This window comes from Mesoplodon bidens (genome assembly GCF_964165515.1).
Source record: "Mesoplodon bidens genome assembly, chromosome: 14".
In the NCBI taxonomy this organism is placed as follows: Eukaryota; Metazoa; Chordata; class Mammalia; order Artiodactyla; family Ziphiidae; genus Mesoplodon; species Mesoplodon bidens.
This window is the reverse complement of record NC_138170.1, coordinates 64,661,334-64,678,574: the sequence shown is the minus strand read 5'-3', so window position 1 is coordinate 64,678,574 and position 17,241 is coordinate 64,661,334. Positions and strand designations below refer to the sequence as shown.

The window sequence follows — 17,241 nt, the reverse complement described above, 5'->3', positions numbered from 1 at the left end:
TGGCAGTGGCAGCACCCAACCCAGACCCGCCTTGGCCTTCACCATGATGCTCCCTCTGCCTGGAATACACTTCCTCCTTTCAGTCCTATAACCCAATAACTTTTACTCATCTTTCCTCCTAAAAGGCACTTCTGCTGGGAAACCTTCCTTGTCGCCCCTGTGGTGCGCTTCCTTTGAGCCCGCATGGCACACTGTACCACTCCCATCTCAGCACTTAGCACCCTGTGTTACTAGTGCTTGTTTATTTCTTGCTGTCCCCCATTAGACTCCAAGTGCCATGAGATCAGTGACCTTGCTCACCATTATATTATCCGTCATAGGGCTTTAACACAATGCCTTGGCACCTAGTAGGATGCCATAATTTTTTGCTGGCGTAATTAGTGAATAATTAAAGCTGTCTACTTCATTGGGATAATGTGTCCCAGAAGCTAGTCCTAAAGTCTGCAGTGAAGGAGGGAGACCTCACAGGCAGAAGGGAGCATCTGTCACTTCCCAGCCCACTCCTGAAAGTGGAGGCACATCCATAGGCGACGGGCCCCCAAGGCACAAAAGTGTAATGAGATCCTTCTCTGGGACTGACTTGCATGGAGGGCCTGGGTCACCTCTGTGCTGGGAGAGCAAGGCAGGGACCACTCAGGCTTCTGGCTGAAGGCTGAGCCAGTCAGATGTGTTCCTGTAAAATGGCAATTTTATAATTAAGTGATAATTACATTTTCTGCAGTGTGTTAGGGAAAATAAATGTAGTGTAAATCAATACACTATTGATTCATGCAAGTTTGTCTTTAAGTGTGTGTGATTGAAATTTCCATTATGGTTGAGATTAGACCACCCGCCCTCCCCATCTGTCTCCATTCCTTAAAACGTAGGGAAGGGGCTTCCCTGGTGGCGCAGTGGTTAAGAATCCTCCTGCCAGTGCAGGGGACACGGGTTCGAGCCCTAGTCCGGGAAGATCCCACATGCCGTGGAGCAATGAAGCCCGTGCGCCACAACTACTGAGCCTGCGCTCTAGAGCCTGTGAGCCACAACTGCTGAAGCCCCCGTGCCTAGAGCCCGTGCTCCGCAACAAGAGAAGCCACCGCGATGAGAAGCCCGTGCACCGCAACGAAGAGTAGCCCCCGCTCACCGCAACTAGAGAAAGCCCGTGTGCAGCAACGAAGACCCAACGCAGCCAAAAATAAATAACTAAATAAACAAATTAATTAATTTTTAAAAACGTAGGGAAGAAATCGACCAGTGCACGGAGACAGTGATGATGCGGCCATATCGCTTCCTTCCAGCCTGCCTGGTTGCTCGTGGGGAATGGTGAACCTCAGCCCTCAGCCGGGGTATGTGATCCTCCAGAGTAGGTGTGGCAGGGTCCATCCCCCGTCCCTGCTCTGCACACTTCTCCTCCCTGCTCAAAGGCCTTTGTGAACCCCCATGCCTGTAGGTACAAATCCAAACCTCTCAGCTGGCACCAGGCTCTCTGGCTCCAGCCCCCGACACGTCTCCCCCAGGTTCCTCTGCCTCAGGCCAGCTTCTTGGCCCTGAACACACTACAGATGTTCCTGGCTCAGCGCAGCAGCCAACGCTTCCCGCCTACCTAGGGATGGCTTCCAAAGTGAGTCATACTTTGTTTTTGGTTGAACTCCAGTTCAACCCCATTCATGAAGCTTTCCCTGAATAGGCCCACCCATGGGAAGCTTCTCTTCCCTGACCTCTGGGGTCCCTTATTGCCGTCACTGGTCAATTGATCGTTAGCCCGGGGAACATGGGCAGAACATCAGCTCACGTGAATTTCTTGCCTCTTCCACTCAAGGGGACTCTGTGCCTCTGACATCTGTGCTTCCTCCGCTCCTACTGCAACAGCCAAGCCCGAATCAGGGATTCTGGCTAATCGGATCCCCCCGCCCCGGGCCATATTGGGCAGCTTGGGGTGATGATTGGGAGGGAGGGCTGAAAAGGGCCATGGATATCCCCAGGGAGGAAGAAAGGACAGAGGCAAGATAAAAGGAGAGAGCGCGGCGGGGAGTAAAATATCGTCCAGAGTGGTTCATTCCCCTTCTGTGCGGGAGGAGGGGATTCAGCTGCCCTGTTCTCCAGGGAGCATCTGAGGGAGGTCACAGCCAGGTTTATTCTAAGAATTCATGTCTCTCCCTCTCCCTCTCTCTCATACTCCTCCCCTCCAGCCCCACCTGTGCAGGCACCTCGGCTGTTGGGCACCGCCCAGGCTGGCGCATCAGGCTCAGGGCAGGGACAGGAGAACTCTGCATTCGCCTCCAGAACACACTTCGCCCTGTGTTGATCTTCACTGCTGGCCGGGGCCCGTTCTCCTGCTTGAACGCCATGTGTTTCCTTTCAGATCACGTTCTCCCTTGTGCTAAGCTGCCACAGCTGGCCAACGTGTCTCGACTCTTTCCGTGGATCTAACACAGGCCCTCAGAGACCTGCGGGCAGGCTGGGCCTTGCTGGCTGCTGAGAGGAGCCAGTGCCCTGTGGCTGGCCTGCCAGCCCTCTCAGGACGGTCATCTCATTCTTAGTCAGCAAAGGGGTGGGGACCAGGGATCAGTCCTCCTGGCAGCTGGGAAACACCAGCCCAGCTCTCCAGAAACTACAGACCACACAGCAGGGGCCCCATAGGTCAGCTGGGTCAGCGAGTAACTGCCTGGGACACGGCCAGCAGAGGCATCTGAGACCCACGTAGCTTTGTTCACGCCTACCACCAGCAAGGCACCAGCTGCTCGTGGGAGTCTGGACCAAGAGGGCAGGATGGACGGCGCAGGTGGACTTAGTCAAAAAATCAGCCAGGTCTTTGCCTCAGCTCCCCAGCTCCCCCTAGAACGAAGTCTTGTCCATCCTGATGACATGGCATCATCTGGATCAGAATCCCATGGGATCCTTTTATGGAAGGAGACTCCTTCTCTCCATCTCTGTCTGCCAAGTAGAACTTGACTCCTGCCCTACCCTACCCCTTTTAATTTTGTACTTATTCTAGGTATATGGGTTCATCGCTCAAGACTGTTTCCTTCTGGAGGACAGACACCGTCTCTTGTCATCTGTATGCATCCCACAGCACCCACCCAGCACAGTGTACTTACTCCAGAGTACACAGCAGGTGTTTAAATGATGCTTGGTGAATGGCACCACGGGAGTGTGAGTTCGACTGAAAGTCACACACAGGTGTGAACGGGACAGACCTACAGTGAGATCCACCTGCTGCCCTCATGGGCCAGAATGCTCTCCAAACACAGGGTCTCCATGAAGGAGAGAGAGAGGTTTCCAAAAGCCATACCTGTCGGGCTTCCCTGGTGGCGCAGTGGTTGAGAGTCCGCCTGCCGATGCAGGGGACACGGGTTCGTGCCCCAGTCTGGGAGGATCCCGTGTGCCGCGGAGTGGCTGGGCCCGTGAGCCATGGCCGCTGGGCCTGCGCGTCCGGAGCCTGTGCTCTGCAACGGGAGAGGCCGCAACAGTGAGAGGCCCGCGTACCGCAAAAAAAAAAAAAAAAAAAAAAAAAAAAAAGCCATACCTGTCACTCCAGTGCCCTCTCCACTCACTCTTGCCCCAGGGGTTTCACAGGCGGATAAGATACTCCCAGCCGCTCCTGTACTGAATCTGCAAAGAACAGAAAAGGAAAACTGTCAGTGTTCTCCAGCAAAAGTCAGCAGAAGGGATATGAATGTAGCTGCTTTTCACCTCCAAGGACTAATTTAACTTCCGACCTCATTTGGCTGTAGCAGGAAAAAAAAAATGGAAAGGAAAAAAAATCAATGTCTCTGCCCGTGTGGAGTTGGAATGAGACCGAGGAGAAAAAGGTCCTTCTTTCTGTGCAGCACCTTGCAGGGCAGGTGCAGCCTCCTCAGTCTGTATGACTGCATCCTAAAACCTGCGCCAGCTGAGACAACAGCAGATAAATAGCGCAGATGGTGCCATGGGCTGCAGAGGGGCCATCTTTATGGGTCTCCAGCCTCCTCCATGCCCTGTCACAGCCGGCATCTCTATTCCACTCAAATAGCTGTTTCTTTGCTGGCGGCCCCTTGGGAGCTGTGCTGGGGTCTCCACAGCACTGTCCTGAGCAAGGCCAGCAGGAGGCTGATTTGAGCAAGACCAGGAGCTTTGAGGCCTGGGAGTGGAGCCCTCCTAGCCTGCGGCCCCGGGGCTGCACCCGGCCCCCCGGCAGCCTGCCTCTGTCAGCGAGCAGGGCATCCCTGTGGCCTGAACGTTCCTTCCTTCCCCAGGGGATCGCATCATCATCTGTCCCAGATACAGAGGCCGGCACACTTGCTCCTTCAGACCACTGAGGCCAGAGGGCAGGACTGTTTGTTGAAAAGTTACAACAAAACAATCACAACCCTTTGAACTTATGCTCCTGGATCCAGGAGGCCTCCGCGTGGTGAGAGGAATTAAAGCATGATTGAGTTGTAGCGGCAGTATTGATCTGTGCCAATGTAGTCTGAGGAGACAGAGGCCTGGAGGGGTGAGGAAGGGGCGGGCTTGTTTACTGATTCCAGGTCACAGGAGAAAGTCCCGAGTGGAATATCCCCACGTGGGAAAGAAACCCGTGTGTGGAGGCAGGGCTTGGAGACAGGCCTGAGTGTGTGACGTGCACCACGGCCTTCAATCCTCTGAGGTAGACATTCATATAATCCTCGTCTTGCAGAGGAGACTGAGCATCAGAGAGGTTAAGCAACTTTCCCAAGGCCACAGAGTAAGTGGCAGAGGAGGAATTCTGATCCCAGCCACTGTCAGTCTCCAAAGCCCAGGCTCTTAATTTTGGAATTGGGAGTGGAGAAAGGATACAGCTGCTCCAGGGCCCAGCTCATTCTCACATGTGGACGAGACCCTGACCTTACACGTAAACCCTGGGCCAGCACGTGATCACCAGTAGGGCAGTGCCATGAAGGAGCGATGTGGTCAGACAAGGGCCCAAGAACCCAGCTTGGGTATGGTTCTTTCCTTGTCTACTTCTGTCTAGCTGACACTGCAGTGGAAGGTACTCTTTTAATGCCACATGGGATGGGGGTGCCCCTCTCTGCCCCCGACCAGGCACCCCAGGCTTTGCACACAGTGTATTATTAACTGCCAGCAGGTGACGGAGCCCATGGAACAGGGACATGAGAAATGGTCACCTGGTGGCCCAAAGAGCTAATGAGCCACCCTCAGTGCCTAAGGGACAGTCAGGGGCTCAGGCAGGCACAGGGGAGAAGAGTGGCCAGTGACTGGAAGGGGCTGAGAGCAGGGCTAAATGAGGCATGCAGAGAAACACGTACCCCCCGGCCCCGGGGAGTCACTGACCCAGCTAGGTGCATAGTAAAAAATGCCAATTTCATTTATCTTCCTGTCTGTATCCTGCCCAGAGGGTGGATGAGCAGATTAAAAAGCACACTGCATTTATGGGCTGGTTTAATCTTAGCACTTGTGGTCAGAGTTATAACCTCCTCTTTCTGCAGGAAGAACCTTTAATCCAGTTCTTGGGCTCTTGTCTGACCGTGTCACTTCTTTTGGACAGTGCTCTGTTGGTGATCACGTGGGCCTTGGCCAAGTGCCTCAGGGGTAACCTTCGAGGCTAAGGTCACAGCTGCATCTGAGAATGGGTGGGCTTTCTTGCTTCACTCTCCTGGCTGCTGACTGTACCCTGACCCTGGTCAGATCTCTCAGAAAGAGTGCCACTGGGAAGAGGTGATCCAGGTTATCTATCCTAGGATAATTAATTCCTTGAAAGTATTCTCTTGAATGCAAGTTCCAGAGGCAGTTAATTGTTACTCCTAGAAAAAAAAATGGTTTCATGGCTAATGGTAGATTAAAACCAAGCTGTACTTATATTGTTAATACAGGCCTTCTCAGAGCCTTTAACATGTTAACATCCAAATACTGCTTTCATAGAGCGTCTCACCAGGCTGGTGCTCCTTTGAGCACAGGCTGGGAAGTGTCAGCAGCCACAGAGGGGCAAGAATGGCGGGAATGGATCATGCAGGACACACGGTCTTCATCACCTACTGTCGCAGGAGTGTCCTGTTCAGACTGCTGTGTTATAAGAACCACTCAAAGTGTGTGGTGTGGGGGAGGAAACATCCGGGCTGTGGGCAGAATCATCACGAGCCCAAACTCCAGCCAAGCCCGCACTTCCACTCCCCAGTCCACCTCCGTGACCTTGGCCCTAGGTGTTTACTTGGCTGCTCTATAAGCCAGTAGTCACTGCCATCCCCATGCCCAGCCTCTGCGGGACTCACATTCCATGGCCATCTGGACCTCTGGATACACAAGTCCCTTCTCCCCTGCATTCAGAGGAGAAAGAAAGGCCGTCTCAGTGTATAAAAAGGGCCTTGCCAGGAATGGCCAGCACATCAGGCAGGTACCATGGCTCCTTCCTTCCATGCCCAGCACAGATATCATTCACTGATCACAGTTCTCTTTTTCCAAATCTGGAAGCAGAGCCAAAGTCTTGTCAACACAGTAAACCAGGCAGCATTGCCTGGATCAAGGCTGGCACACAAGAAAGCTGACTTTCTCTCCCTAACCTAGACTTGTCCACATCTGGGATGGGGAGCTACGGTGAGCAGAATGTCCATCCGTGGCCAGATGTGATGATGGTATCGTCTGTCTCCACTGAGAATTCAGAGAAGGGCATGGGAGATCCCAGAGGAAGAGCATCTGGAACCACTGGGACTGGGATCTCTTATGGCTTCGGTTTATCAGGGCCTCTTCCTTGTTTGTGGGAAATGTCATTTGAGCTCCTCACATATTCTATGATGGAGAATCCGTGATGTCATCCTCATAGGCCAAAGACAAATGCATTCATTCACTCATGCAAGCACATTCATCCACTGATCCAGCAGGCATTTATTAAGTGCCTACTCTCCTCCAGTTGCTGTGCAGAGGAAGCATTTTGGTACTGATTTCCTTAGGGAGGAAGGTGGGAGACAGAAAATATTGCCTCTGTTTTCTTGTTTGTTTGTTTCCTTTGTTTTGTTTTGTTTTTTAACATCTTTATTGGAGTATCATTGCTTTACAATGGTGTGTTAGTTTCTGCTTTATAACAAAGTGAATCAGCTATACATATTCATATATCCCCATATCTCTTCCCTCTTGCATCTCCCTCCCACCTTGCCTCTGTTTTGCAGATTGGAACATTCACCCAAACACAAAACAATGGAGTAACTGGCCTTAGGTCAATGGACAGGAGAGACAGATTGACACGCAGAGAGGGAAGGCAGATATGAGAAACAGGCCATAAATAGAAGCTGATACTCTGCATTCCTTGGCCCATAAATACCTGTGAAAAATGGACCCTGGGGTTTGCGAGACTGTCTCTTATGACCTAGAAGACATGATCAGACCTCAAGAGTTGTGAGAACTACAGAGATGGGGGAACATTTGTGGGAACTCATCACAAGGCCAGGAAGTGCTGTCCCTGCACGGCTGCGTGATAAGCATAGATGGGAATTCAGGAGTCGTGGTGTCTGGGCCCAGCCATTTCAAGCAGCTGTGTCACCCTGACCTTCCCCTCTCAAGTGTCAGCTTCTCATTTACGAATCAAGGAGGCTGGACTTCAGTAGTGTTTTCCAGACCAAAAGCTACTGCACACACTGATGATATGCATTATTGTCCACCCAAAGTCGGTTGTTGCATCAAGGAGAAAGGCTGTCCCCCAGTAGCCATCCTCCCCTCATTCATGGGAATAAAGTTCTAGCTGGGCATATGGCAGCCCAGCTAGATGGTATGTTTCCCAGACAACCTTGGGCCTCAGGGTGGCACATGACTAGTTCCAGACTCATGGGATCTGAGAGGAAATGGTGTGTGCCTTTACTGATACGTGCCTTCCTTAGGGATGTATAAGTGTCCCCAGCCTCTTTCTCCTCTCCTGGCTGGGAAATGAGGGGACTTGAGGCAGCTGCCCTGGGCTCACAGATAGAAGCCCCATGTTGCAGATGGCAGAGCCAGCTACCAGCTCTGGAATCACCTGCCTAGCTGAGAAGTGAACTTGATCTTGTTTGAGCCCCTGCATTTTCGAGTGTCTTTGTCAGAGCAGTTCAGTTGGTACGTAACAAATAAAACCCTTTCGGGGCAAAATTTCCTCCAAAGTCAATTGGGTAGTTAATTCTGCTTTCTTTTTGGGCTAATCCCCCAGACCAGTTAGACACTCTGCCTGTCTGAGGCCATTCAAGGATAGTAAGATTTTTGGTGGGTCCCTGGGGGATGAGTATACTGGGCACCAGAACTTCTGGATGAAGAGAGGGAATGAGATTGTCCATGATGGGCCTGGCCATGGTGGAGGCAGGGGTGATCACTACTTGTTTCAGCTTGTTGGGCTCCCCGAGGCAAGTGATTCTGACTCTTGTGTAGGGGAGCAAGAACCCTGGGGCACCGTGTTCACGGGGAGCCCTACCTGCTCAGCGCCAGTCACTGTGTAGGCATGCCGACTCACCAGCCCGTTTGCCATCCTCGTGGACTCATGTGTCAGCTTCAAAGGAGGACTATTCAATCAGCAGCTGGGCTGTGGCCAGATGAAAAGCATCCCACTGACTCACGTTGGAATGGCATGTGTTCCTGGATTTCTTTTCTAGAGAGGCAGAGTCTGAAGGCTGTAGGGTGCTTGAGGCCCCAGCATTTCACACCTCAGGAGACCACCCATGACAGACAGAAGGCCACCAAGTCCTGAGGACGTGGGCTGCTGGCTTCTTCAATTATTTGCTATCAATGAGACACAAGACAAGACATAACTTCTGGGCATTCTGTGGGAGTTGGGAAGACCTACCACCTCCAAGCTATGAGGAATTGGGGTTTAAAGTGCATTCTGGTTTCATGTGGCATTTCAGACTAGGGGTGTGTGACTCAAAGCCCACATGGTTAAAGAGTGAAGGAAGTGTCTTGTCCTCAGGGATACGGTGTTGGCTGTCTCAGAACAGACCCAAATAATTTGGAGGGTCATTCAGGCTTCTCAGAATGGGGCACTCTGCCTTTGGGATGCTGCCTTTAAAGCCAGTGAGAATCAAAGGGCCCCCCGATCACTCTGGACCCCGCTGCTTCCGGTCATAGGGAAGCACTAGGCAAAGGCTTCAGTATCAGACAACAGCATTTGAACCCCTGCTCAGCCACTCACTGGCTGTGTGGTGGTAAGCATTTTACTTAGTCTCTCTGAGCCCATTTCTTCTTCTGTAAGTGAATTCTGCAATCCCTATTTCAGATGGAGGGCTATTGTGAGGATTAAATGAAGTGGTGTCGGTAAAGCACAGTATCAGTGTTCCATGAGGGTCACTAGCTGAACGCTCCTGGGTGAGGAGAGGCTCAAACCAGTGCAGTGAGATTCCTGGTCTACTCACCCTGGCCAGGGTGCTGCAGGTCATCAGGGAGCCTGCCTCAGCTACCATCTTCACCATTGTCATCAGGTCAGACGAGGAGGAATGCAGGCTGATGTGGGTGACCACCCCTCCCGGGAGGTCCACCAGGGCATCAGGGAGGTAGCCATAGTGCAGGTTGACACAGGACCCATGAAACCTGGGAGGGATAAAGGCAGATCAACCCCTGTGGTGCCTTTGGTGCCCCCAGAAAGGGAGGTTGTACCCGGACCTCTGCATATTTCCCAGGACTTCCCAATCACCCCTGGGCTATGGCAACCTGCCCACCTTCTGTTCTCCTGGTTAAAGAATCTAGCGATGTGTCACCATTACTGCTTCCTTCTCCTGGCCTCCTGGGCCTGGGGAGCCCCACAGGTGGCAGTATTGTATAGAGCTTAGGAATGCAGGTGCTGGAGCCACAGGCCAAGGGTTGAATCCCAGTCTCACCAGATATTTAGCTGCTTCACCTAGACAAGTTACTTAACCTCCTAGGGCTGGGCTTAGCGTAGTGCCTGGCACATGGGAAGCCTTTAATAACGATTGGCTATTATTATGATAAGGATCCACTGTTTCAGTGTGGAGGTTCCTTAAAAAACTACAAATAGAACTACCATATGACCTAGCAACCCCACTAGTGGGCATATACCCTGAGAAAACCATAATTCAAAAAGGGTCATGTACCAAAATGTTCATTGCAGCTCTATTTATAATAGCCAGGACAGGGAACCAACCTAAGTGTCCATCAACAGTTGAATGGATAAAGAAGATGTGGCGCATATATACAATGGAATATTACTCAGCCATAAAAAGAAACGAAATTGAGTTATTTGTAGTGAGGTGGATGGACCTAGAGTCTGTCATACAGAGTGAAGTAAGTCAGAAAGAGAAAAATAAATACCGTAGGCTAACACATATATATGGAATCTAAAAAAAAAAAATTGGTCATGAAGAACCTAGGGGCAAGATGGGAATAAAGACGCAGACCTACTAGAGAATGGACTTAAGGATATGGGGAGGGGGAAGGGTAAGCTGGGACAAAGTGAGAGAGTGGCATGGACATATATACACTACCAAATGTAAAATAGATAGCTAGGGGGAAGCAGCCGCATAGCACAGGGAGATCAGCTCGGTGGTTTGTGACCACCTAGAGGGGTGGGATAGGGAGGGTGGGAGGGAGGGAGATGCAAGAGGGAAGAGATATGGGGACATATGTATATGTATAACTGATTCACTTTGTTATAAAGCAGAAACTAACACACCATTATAAAGCAATTATACTCCAATAAAGATGTTAAAAAAAAAAAAGGATCCACTGTTTCCTGTTTAACAACAGTGGTAAGTACTGGCTGTGTGCAGGGTACCTTGCTAGGCACTGAGCGTTCAAAGATGGATGAGACCCTGTTCCTGCCCTCCAAGAGCCCACAGTCAACAACTGTGATGCTCGCTGTGGCCATAAGCAGCCTCTATTCTTACTCTGTGCGAAGCTTGACCCAGAATCCCCATTCCCATCCTCAGAACTAACCCACTCCCCCCAGAATCACCAGGGAGGTGATGTCACTGAAGGTAACACAGGTGAGGGTGAGGCTTACATAACACATCCCCAAAGCAAACCACCTAGAACTCTCAGACCTGTTCTCCAAATGCCTCTTCCGGGACTTCCCTGGTGGTCCAGTGGTTAAGACTCCATGCTCCCAATGCAGGGGGCCCGGCTTCGATCCCTGGTCAGGGAACTAGATCCCGCATGCTCCAAGTAAGAGCCCGCATGCCACAACTAAAGATCCCATATGCCGCAACTAAGAGATCCCGTGTGCCACAATGAAGAGTCCGCATGCAGCAACTAAAGATCCTGAGTGCCACAACTAAGATCCGGCTCAGCCAAATAAATTTAAAAAATAATAAATATTTTTTAAAATGCCTCTTCCCATCCTCCCATGGGGTTTCTGCTTCTGGACCCACACCCTGAGAAATGCCCTGTCTTATTGCCCTATCTTGCCCCCCTCCCAATTCTCCCCCAGTCACCTACTAGAGAGGCAGATAGTCTCCAGATTCAAGAGCCAATCTGCTCAGCCCAACTGCTGGCCTCCCCTCTCATGAGCTCTCCTCTCAGGGGGGAGGCAAAGGCCCCCTTTGCTCCTCTGGAGAATGGGCTATTGTGGTCGTGCTGCCAGGTGAAGCACGCACAGCACGTGGAGAGGGTCTGGCTTGTGGAGGTGTGCTTGCTATGAGCACGATCAGGACAGCAAGTCCATGCTCACCTGCTTCTACCGTCAAACTCATCCACCCCTCCACAGCAGCACTCACCACCCACATGTTCTCCCCTTAGAAGGACACGCCGGGTTGCTTTGCCTTCCTTGGGTGTCTATTTGCTGTGAGAGCGCGTGGATCACCTTGGAACAGAGAGGAAGTAACTGCGGGTCCCGGGAAGGCTTCTGAGAGGGGGCACAACTCTGAACTGAGTTTTATCCAGGTCTGGACAGTGGGATGGTCATTCTGGGGAGGAAGAATCACATCAGGTAGGCTCCGGAGCCAGAAGAGCGTGGTGGAGTGGGGTTGATGGTGGACTGACTGGTATTCGCGGGAGAGAGGGCGGATTGATCACTCACAAGGAGAACCACTGAAGCAGGGGCCCGATGAGGTCAGATTTGTTCTGAGAACTCAAGTTCCTGTCGATGGGGTGAACTGGAAAGGTTCCCATGGGCTCCTAAAATATAGGCAGGGCAAATCCACAACAGCATGGAGCTGAGCCAGGCCAGGCAGGAGACCCCGCCTCTTGGTGTCAAAGCTGTCCAGTGGGCAGGTTCCCACACTGCCTGGTCACTCGGGCCTCTGGCTGGGACCTAAGCTTTCCTGTCCCTGACGGGGAAGCAGAGGCCAAGGCCCATACAGGTCGGTAGCCGCAGGAAAGCTCCAGCTGTGGCTTGCTTTCTGGTGATGCAAAACCACGTGGGGGTCAGGCGTGCATCCACCCTGCTGTGGCCTCTACTGGGGCCCGAGGCCTCGGACAAGACCCCTCCTGGTCCTCGGCCCTTCACCTGGATCGGCTCTGGGGCCCCTCAGACACCCCTCTCTCACCATACTTCCACCTCTGCAGTTCTCTCCTCCTGGGGTCCCCCAGAATTCACATAAACTCACTTCAGCAAATACAGATCAAGCAGCCACTCTCAGCAGGACACTGTCCCAGGCACAAACACCATGGACGGCTTAGAGAGTCTTATGTTAATGAAAGCAAAGGATCCACAGAACCCAAGGGCCATTCTACAGGAACCAGGTGGCAGATGGATCTCAACTTGTTATTAAGCTGGTTGTAAATCTTATCTTTCTGTCTCTCCCTCTCTCTGACCAGGGTCGTCTGGTATTAGACTCTTATCTCTGCAGTGTTTTTAGTCAACTGCAAAGCTTCAATGGATCGATGGATCGTGCCTAGGTAGGTCTCAGCGTCTGACTCACTTGATTTTCCACATGTTTTCTGGCTCTGGGTCCTAGATTAAGAGGGCTTTGCTGAGGGTGCTGGAAGATCACCAAGACTAGGGGTCTGGAACCCATTCCAGAGCCCACCAGCATGACCTCCATGTTGCCACACCCCCTTCTGGCTTCCAATAGAGCTTCACTGGAGCCACACCAGGAAAGCAGCTGTTGGTTCTGCCCCGTTAAGTCAGGGCCGCTGCCTCAGTGTCCACGGGCCTCGTCTGATGGTCTGACGTCATGCACCTCCCACTCTCTGCAGTCACCACAGAGACACCCAATGCAAGGGGAGGGACCCATGGCCAGTGCCCCCCTCGGTGTCTTCCACAGCCTTCTCTTGCTGTGTCTCCTCGATGCCCATGAAGCCTGTCCCAGCAGCAGCTGGGTGTTTAGACAACGAGCTCTCCCTCTCTGCTTTACAAACACGAGCTCACAGATCCTGCTCATGCTTCAGGGACAAGTCAACTCTTCTTAGCTCCCTTTGCTGCCAGGAAATAGAAAGGGAGGGAAAGAGGGAGAGCACTGTGTTCGCCACACCTGTCACTACGCGTGTCACCTGAACCCAGGAATTCTGAGAAAGCCTTGTTCTCACCCCTCGGCTTCAGCCTCATTTTGGGGAAATGTCTACATGCCTGGCAATGATATGAGAGAGGGAAGAATTCAGATGTCAAATCGGGATCCAAAAAGGATGCTGAAAGGCTATAATTCTGAGCCACAGAGATTTCCGAAAGGATGCTAGGCAGCTTACAAGGTCTTGTCTCCCACTCTCCTATTTTATGACCTCTGGGGGAAAAACCCCTGCAAAAAAAGATTTTTTTCCCCTCCACATCTGACTCACTTGACCAATTCATTTCTGACTCCCCAGCTGCAAGAATGGTTGAAAGTTTGGGATTCACGTGTTCACTCAGTATTGCCTACACCCCTGGAGGGAAAGAGGACCATCTCCACCTGGACAGGTGGGTTCTCTATGCTTGCGCCGTGGTCCCTCTGTGCCAGACACGGAGTTCCAAAGCAGCAAAAAGACAAATCATTTTCCTCTAGGACTGACAGTATCAAGAAGTGATGGAAAAGCACGTGACTGGGGAGGACAGACCTGATCCCAGCTTGGCCTCAAACACGGTGTGACCTTGGGCAAGTCATTTCACCGCCCCCACCCCGAACCTCAGTTTCCTCATCTTTCAAAGAAGGTAGGGTTTGATGCTGACAGAGGCTCCGTCTAGCTCTGATGTGCTATAATTCTATTTGATTTCCTCCTGCATTCTATAACCCTCTTCTTTGGATGGAGGGAAAAGCTTTTAAATAGCTTTGGAGTTTGAAACATCTTCTCCTGCACTAGATTTCTTCAGGCAGTGGAATGTGGATTCTGGGTCCAGTTTCCCATTTCTTTTCAAGCTGAATGATTGCTTTAGGTCAGCTGTTAACAAAATCGGGTCAAAGTCATCATTTCATCTGCGAGCTTTCTAATTCTCCAAGTGAACTGCCATGCTCCCCCCTTTCAATAAGGAAAAAAAAAGAGGCCCTGGAGCGGTGAGCACTGAATCCACCCTGGAAAGATAATGACAGTGTTTGCATAAGTAGCTTAGAAGTGAATTAACCTCCCCAAACATATGGATTGCTTCATCCACCTCGCCTGTTTTCTGGGCTTCATTCTCAAATGCTAACGACCAGCTCTTCCTGACACTGGAAACGAGCAACAGCTTTAGTTTTGCACAAGCTGGCTCAAAAGAAAGAACGCACAAAAAAAGCCCTTGAGATGTGCCTCCAGAAGGACAAGGACTGGGGTAGTCTGTGGGGTCGTAACCACTCCTCAGGGCCCAGGATTGGATGGGGCGGGGTCTTCAGTCTTGCCAAATGATGTCACCTGATCAAACGACCAAAAACCTCAGCAGACTCAGGTTAATCGCTTACACCTGCCATCACACCACTATTCAGAGTCTTGGCTTCCCCATTTGCCATTGTGAGGCATTGGTTAGGAAGATCTTTGGGGAACCTGATTCCAGGACACTCTCCACTATTCATTTTTCTCCTGAAATGTGTGGTCCCCTGACCTTTTGTCTCCTAGCATTGATGTCCAGCTCTGATGGGTCCCTCACTTGTGTGGGTCTTGATGACAGCGACCTCTTACACACACACATACTCTTGCACACCCCATCTAAGCCAGCGTGAGCGTCTCTTCCAGTGCCTGGCACAGTGCCTGGACTATGATTAAATGCACCATACACATCTGTTGAATACAAGCAACCCAAATTGTCTAAGTGAAACAGGTGACTTGGGGAGTTTATAAGTCCTCGAGCTTGTTAACACCAGAAGGTAGTCCCTGACTCCTGGTGTTTGGACCATATAATAATAAGCAGCTCCCGCCCTGCCCCCAGTCATAAATGCAATCTCACGGTAGCCACACCAGGTCCCCAAGTGTCCCGCCGGGTCACTGCTCAAATCACTCCCCCCCTCGTATCTTCTCTCTCTTCTGAAATCCTACCCATCCTTCAAGGCCTCGCTCAACGCCACCTCCCCTGTGCAGTCCCAGCTGAGTCCCTGTGAGTCAGAACTGCTGTCTCTCTCCTCTGCCCCTCTCAGCGGACTTTGAACATGATACTACATTTCATTTGGGCCCGGACACCAGCCCTTACAATAATACCGTTGTCAGTGCCTATCTCTGTCCAGCTCTGCCCTGCCCACCCCTCGCCATGTGTCTCTGGGTCCCTCCTCTGGCTCCAACTGAGCCTTGCGCACAGTGATTAGTTATAGAGGATGCCCAGAGAGGTGGCAAAGGCTCTGAAGCTCCCAGGGGCATCGTTCGCATTGAGCAGAGCTGCCAAAAGTCTTAGCGCCGGCTAGTGGGGAGCATCAGTCAGGGCAAGTGGCTGGGCAGGCAGGGCCAGCATCCAGGTCCTGGGCAGGGGGACGGGCCCGTCCTTACTTGGCGTAGGCTTTCTCCAGCAGGCTCGGCCAAAACTCTTGTTTGTTGCGAGGATTAACAAAGAAGTACTCATTGCTCAGGACCGGTAGGCGATCGTCAATCACCACTTCCACCCACTGGCCTCACTGCCAGAACTGGAGGAGAGAGAGAGGAATATGCGCCTTAGTAGAGTTGGGGCAGGAGGGAGGTGCTGGCCCCCCTGACTCAGGCCAAAAGATAACCACCATCGCCACTTGACCACCACGGTGCAACAAGGAAGTCTATCCAGACCAAAATCCCAGCCCACGTTGGCGGACAGGTGAGTCACAGATCAAGTTAATCAAGGAAAATACAGCAGGGATGAAGGAGTCTTGGGCTCCAGCTGGACTTTGTGGCTCACTCCTGCCTCACTTTGGCAAGTCCTTTGTGAGATTCAGGCACACTGAAGACTCTCCAGGTACATCTTGTATACAAAACAGCAGTAGGGGGAGCAGATGCTGAATAGCAAAGGAGAATGGGAGGCATAGAGTGTTGTGATGGGGAAGGAGAGCCTGTAGGGAGCTGAAGGCTTGAGAGAGGAGGCAGGATTCCAGCAGGTGGCGAGGCGCAGGAAAGGCATCCCAGAGGCGGCGGCGACAGTGTGGGCAGAAGCCTGGGGGCCGAACGGTGAGGTTGCTGGGGAGGACTGAGCGGTTACAGCCTCACCCTGGCCCTCCTCTCCTCACGTCCAGCTGTCCCTGCCAGCAGAGCAGCGGCCATGAAGCGGGCTGGCACTGTTGCTGCTAAGCGCGCAAATGAACCAGATGCTCCTCTCCAAAACAGAGTGGCTTAATCTTCAGCATTCAACTCTTAATGGTTCACCCGGAGGCATTGCCAAATGAGGATAATTCATAACAAAGTCAGCTTTTTGGAGTTGGTTTGCTGGTCTCTGGATCAGCAGCAGGGCTTCTGGCTTCAGGCCTGAGTCTTGACAAGACTCAGGCAAGCCTCCGATATTTGGGCTTGGAGTAAAGCTGGGTGGATGCAATCCATCATCTGCTCGGTGGTGACAGGGAGCCTTGCCCACAGCTGGATGTCCCAGATGTTGGGCTTTTGCATACAGATGAGGATGCACTTTTGAAGCAGGGAGGGAGACCAAGACAGAGATGTCAGTGGAGACAAGACAAAGAAGATGTCCTCGCAGTCTTTAATGAACCAGTGCACTGGAGCTGGTGTTGCCCCAGCTGTGGATCTGCATCCCGACTGCAGTAAGATGCACAGGAGGGTGAGGCTGGGAGCCAACAGGGATGCTATTACAGTGAGATCATGAAACCTGTCTGAAGCATCAAGGAAGCTAACTCTAGCTCCTTGAAGGAGGATTCTAGAAGGACAGACCCATCTGAATTTGAGGTTTAATTGGATAGCAAAGTATAGTAGGTGGTATCCAGTCAGTGGAACCGTGCTCCAGTCCTGGTTTTGTTTTTTTGTCCTGAGCAATAGATATTGGATAAGACACTTAATTCTCTGTGATTCAGTTTCCTCATCTGTCAAATGGTGGTAAGAGTAAGAGCTACCTCCTACTGTGATGGG

The 17,241-nt window shown here is 51.7% G+C and overlaps 1 protein-coding gene across 1 annotated transcript in view; it reads right to left on the bottom strand.

The window, feature by feature from the left end:
* CAPN13 (calpain 13) overlaps positions 1-17,241 on the bottom strand; it is a gene marked incomplete at both ends in the record, with an annotated part of 68,647 nt that overhangs the window by 37,284 nt on the left and 14,122 nt on the right. Inside the window, 6 exon segments of the mRNA XM_081253900.1 lie at positions 3,506-3,549; positions 3,553-3,591; positions 8,363-8,437; positions 9,297-9,471; positions 15,694-15,815; positions 15,819-15,827. Of these exon segments, the coding sequence (XP_081110026.1) occupies positions 3,506-3,549; positions 3,553-3,591; positions 8,363-8,437; positions 9,297-9,471; positions 15,694-15,815; positions 15,819-15,827 (464 nt within the window).